The sequence below is a fragment of the Cebus imitator genome, unplaced genomic scaffold (genome assembly GCF_001604975.1).
Source record: "Cebus imitator isolate Cc_AM_T3 unplaced genomic scaffold, Cebus_imitator-1.0 Scaffold1160, whole genome shotgun sequence".
In the NCBI taxonomy this organism is placed as follows: domain Eukaryota; kingdom Metazoa; phylum Chordata; class Mammalia; order Primates; family Cebidae; genus Cebus; species Cebus imitator.
In genome coordinates, this window is record NW_016108475.1 from 1 (window position 1) to 4,782 (window position 4,782).

The window sequence follows — 4,782 nt, forward strand, 5'->3', positions numbered from 1 at the left end:
CTCTTCATAGGTGGTGGTCCTTACCAACACTCCCTTGGAGAGCCAGCTGCAAGTGGGTGAGATTTGTCACAGCCATGGAATCAAGCTGGTGGTGGCAGACACCAGGGTCCTCTTTGGGTAAGTGCCTGCCTCTTCCTTCCTCCCGCAACCCCTGCCAAACTCAGGCCAGGAGGCTCCCACTGCACTTGTGTTACATTGAGTCGCCTGAATTCTAAATTCTGCATTTTTGCTCTCCCTGTTTGACCTGAGTGCCATATGATTCCTGCTATTGATAAGCTGAGCTTGCTTTGCAAGAGCTCATTGTACCTTGAGGGAAAAGAGAGTACCTGTGTATATGGACCTGAGGCACCAGTTCTGTTACTCCCCTCTGCAGGCATCTCTTCTGTGACTTTGGAAAAGACATGATTCTCCGAGATTCCAATGGGGAGCAGCCACTCAGTGCTATGGTTTCTATGATCACCAAGGTAAAGAGGTCTTCTAGGAATTCAGGGAAACACTGGTGAGCAACAACAGTTTTGCCGATCTACTGGCACGCTGGCCTTTCTCTAAAAGTCTACTCCACTTCCAACTAGGACAGCCCTGGTGTGGTCACCTGCCTGGATGAGGCCTGGCATGGGTTTGAGAGCAGCGACTTTGTCTCCTTCAGAGAAGTCCAGGGCATGAGTGAACTCAATGACATCCACTCTGTAGAGTTAAAAGTCCTAGGTACATCAAGGCTGGGGATGAGAAATGATTGCCTGAAACAATGGGAAAGTTGTGTCTCATGGGAGTTTACCCAGTGGCCAAGAGATAACACTTATCCACAGTCTAAATTGAACTGAAGGCCAAAAAGAGAACTCTGGAGTATGAGGTGGGACTGAGGAGAGAGTCTTATGAGATCTTACTGAAAGGAAAGGTGGTGAACTCCCTGCCAGATGCAATAGAATTATATGCCAGTGTTTGGTTCCATTTCCCTCTCTCTCGCTCTCGCTCTCGTGTGTGTTTTTATTGGCTATACTTTTAAAATTATAATGGCGTTAGAAGTTGTAGCATACATCATTAATGTGTACACAGCATAGTCTCCAGTGTTTCACCACCTCACATATAATAGAAACTTACAACAAAATATTTTCATTTCCTAGTTTATTATTTGCTATTATGATATATTTTACTTTTTTATGTGTCATAAGCTGCTCTACATTTTTAACAATTAAAAATTTTAAAGGAACTAAGGAGTAAAACACAGCTTTTTTACAGACATAATCACAATTTTCAGTATTCTTCCTTTTCTGTTACCCAGATTTCTGCCCGAAAGATGACCTTTTACATTTTTCCAAGTGTGAGTCTGCTGGTGAATATTCTGTCAACATTTTTGTGTCTGAAATTGTGTTTTCTTTGCATATTTTTGTGTTAGACAGCTTGTTTTTGTTCATCTAAATGTAAAGTGCTTATTTTCTCTATCACTGATTTTAAATGATATGATTATGATGTACCTTAGTACATTTTCCTTGTGTGCCTTTGTTTGTGGCTTTCCGATTTATGTATTTCATATATTTATAGTTTAATACATTTGGATTACTTTTTTAAAACTACTGTGTTGTAACTCCCCCTTTCCCCCACACCTGTCACCTCTTTCCAGGATGTCAATTACAGGTACCTTAAGCCACTTTATCTTCTACAACTTGGTTGCTTATTCCTTTTTCTCCTCTTACCTCTTAATTGTATTTTGGATGCTGGGTAATGCCTTTTAATGTTTCATATTTTGAGTATCTTAATCTGGTTATCTTACCTGGTATGTAAGGTTGGTAGAAAAGAACATTGAAACAAATATTGAAATAATTCCTTATGGTCCAAGAAGCTGTAGGAAATAATGAACTGTTCAAGTTATTCAAAAAAGAGCTAAGGTAAAGTGCTTATGGGTGAAAAATAGCAAGTGTGATAGAATACTAATACAGGTTTGATGGATTGGTAAGGATAGAATAGGTCCAGAAAAGTTTTTGAAGTAAAAATGGCCAAAAAAATTAACATGTCTGACGAAAGCTTAAATCACAGATTTAGGAAGCTCACTGAACTGTAGCTGAAGAAATATGCTTATCTGACACTTCCTAGAGAAAGAATACTTGTGATGCAGGGCTTCTTTGTTTCTCCAGAGTGGCATTTAGTTATGGGGTCTCTGTGCAGGATGAGCTAGATCTGGGGCCAAAGGAGATGCATTCTCATGTGTGAGTAGAGAGAGATCCTGGCAGAGGCCTCCAGTGTCTTGAGCTAGGGAGAGTGTGGCTTTTTAATTCTCATTTTGATGGTGCTGTTTATTTTGAGTGGCAGGCTAGAAGGGTTACTGCATGGATTGAAAGATCACACTGTGTCCTTTTTTGATATCCTAGGTCCCTACGCCTTTAGTATCTGTGATTACCTCCAGCTTCTCTGACTACATCCGTGGGGTCATCGTCAATCAGGTAAAAGTATCTAAGAAGATCAGTTTTGTGAGTAGTGGTGGTGGGGATGTGCACTATGTGGTTCATGAATTTCTAGTTTTTTCACAGCTGTGGTACTAATAACCTTGCTTTCCATAGAAATACTTGCTTGCCTCACTGGCAGAGCTAGACTTTGTGATAACAGACTATGGTAAGTATTCTCGCCCTACTCATCTACATATTGGCTTCCAGGCACTGCATCAGTTCTGTACTCAACATAGCAGGCCACCTTGTCCCCACAACAAGGTATGTGAGTGGGCCAGCCAGCCAGGGTACTTGTCCTGAAGCCTGTCCTACCTCTCCATCTGTCTGCTGATGCTGCTGCTCCCACTGGTCCTCCCACTCCTCCTCTTCATTCTTCTTCCTCTTCCTTTTCTTCTCCTCCTCCTCCTCCTCCTTTTTCCTCTCCTTCCTCCTCTTCTCTTCCTCCTTTCTCTTCTCCTCCTCCTCTTTATTCTTCCTCTTCTTACATTTCTTCTTCCACTTCTTCTCCTCTTCTTCCTCTTCCTCTTCTTCTCCTTCCCCTTCTTCTTCTTCTCCTCCTCTTCTTCCATTTCTTCCACCTCTTCTTCATCCTTTTCCTCTTCTCCTCCTTCCTCTTCTTCCTTTTCTTCTTCTTCCTCTTCTTCTCCCCCTCTTCTTCCTCCTCTTCTTCCCCCTCCTCCTCTTCCTCCTCCTCCTCCTCTTCTTCTTCTCCTCCTCCTACTCCTCCTTCCTTTGTCCCTCTCTTCTACCTTTTCCCTAAAAAGACCTCTTATGGCTTCCTCTGGCCCAACAGGAAGATGCAACAGAACTGGTGACTCTAGCACAGGCTGTGAATGCTCAAGCCTTGCCAGAAGTGAAGCAAGGCAGCCTGGATGAGGACCTCATCCAGAAAGTGGCATATGTTGCTGCTGGGGATTTGGCACCTATACATGCCTTCATTGGAGGCCTGGCTGCCCAAGAGTTTATGAAGGTTAGCAGGGGTGGGAAAGGGCATGTCTGGGTGTGGTCCAGGTGCTTCCTTGAGTTTATCACTTTTGTTGTCCATTTGTTTTAGGCTGTGACTAACCACTGATCATTCTCCCTCAGGCCTGCTCTGGAAAGTTTATGCCAATCACACAGTGGCTGTACTTTGATACCCTTGAGTGTCTCCCTGAGGAGAAAGTAGACTTCATGGAAGACCAGTATCTCCCAGTACATAGGAGGGGGCCCATGGGAAAGGCACTGGGAGCATGTCTAAGGCAACTCCTCTCTGACCTTCCTCTTTTCACATGACAGCACCAGAATGGTTATGATGGACAGGTGGCTGTGTTTGGCTCAGACCTGCAAGAGAAGCTAGCCAAACAGAAGTACTTCCTGGTGAATGCCCCTGTTGGACACCTGTTACTTTCACCTCCCTGTCTTCTGGCCACCTCCTCTGGGATCTCAATTTTCTGCTTCCCACCAGAGTGTCTTTTGGTTCTTGAAAGCTAACTACATCTCCCTTTCCATTTTCTGTATATTGAATGAAAGCTTAATGTATGCCTTACTTCTCTCACCTGGTGCCTCCTTCCTCAGATCATGAAAGGCTTAATGGCCCTGGAGCTGAATGTGTGGCAGTAGGCTCTCGTATCTTCTCTTCCTATATTTAGGAAGAGTGTGGAGTGTTGGGTGACTCTGCCCTGTCCCTACTCACTCTGATGAGGTGTCACTTATTTGCTGTCTTTCAGGTGGGTGCTGGGGCCATTGGCTGTGAGCTTCTCAAGAATTTTGCCATGATTGGGATAGGTTGTGGGGAGGGTGGTGAAATAACTCTTACAGACATGGACACCATCAAGAAGTCCAATCTGAACCGACAGTTTCTCTTTCGACCCTGGGATGTCTCGGTGAGTAGGGCAGAGTCAGAGTTTCTCTCACTTCTCTACTGCTCTCTCTCTCTCATTTTGGATCTTAATGACCCAGGTCTTTTTGTCGCTGTCTTTCAGCTCTTTTCTAGTTACTTTTTCATTCAACATGTGTTGAATACCTTGTGTGTTCTTTCATTGGTATTTTTCATAAATATGCAATTCTTTTGTGTCTGTTGGGAGTCACTGTTAATGTTGAAACTGAAGTTGGGTTATAAAGGGATTATCTAGAAAGTTTCCTGTAAAGGTCATTGTTAATTTTGCCTGCTTACAATCCCTCATTCTTTTTATACCCAACATACTAAATACTACTTTAGACATTTGAAATTCATCAGACGTAGCAAAAGAAGGGTTCCTGTCCTTGTCTAGTGGGAAGATGCAGAGATGTCTCAGAATGCAGTCCCATGTCCTCTAGAGGTCCTTCAAACTCTTTTTGAGCCTATGTGATCACAATTATATTAAGA

At 43.3% G+C, this 4,782-nt stretch overlaps 1 protein-coding gene across 1 annotated transcript in view; it reads left to right on the top strand.

Moving 5' to 3' along the window:
- Positions 1–10: 10 nt before the first annotated feature.
- Positions 11–4,782, top strand: part of LOC108298877 (ubiquitin-like modifier-activating enzyme 1) — a gene marked incomplete at its 5' end in the record, with an annotated part of 13,683 nt that continues 8,911 nt past the window's right edge. Inside the window, 10 exon segments of the mRNA XM_017521405.2 lie at positions 11–117; positions 374–464; positions 573–705; positions 2,364–2,389; positions 2,391–2,462; positions 2,553–2,699; positions 3,232–3,408; positions 3,525–3,629; positions 3,714–3,794; positions 4,145–4,300. Of these exon segments, the coding sequence (XP_017376894.2) occupies positions 11–117; positions 374–464; positions 573–705; positions 2,364–2,389; positions 2,391–2,462; positions 2,553–2,699; positions 3,232–3,408; positions 3,525–3,629; positions 3,714–3,794; positions 4,145–4,300 (1,095 nt within the window).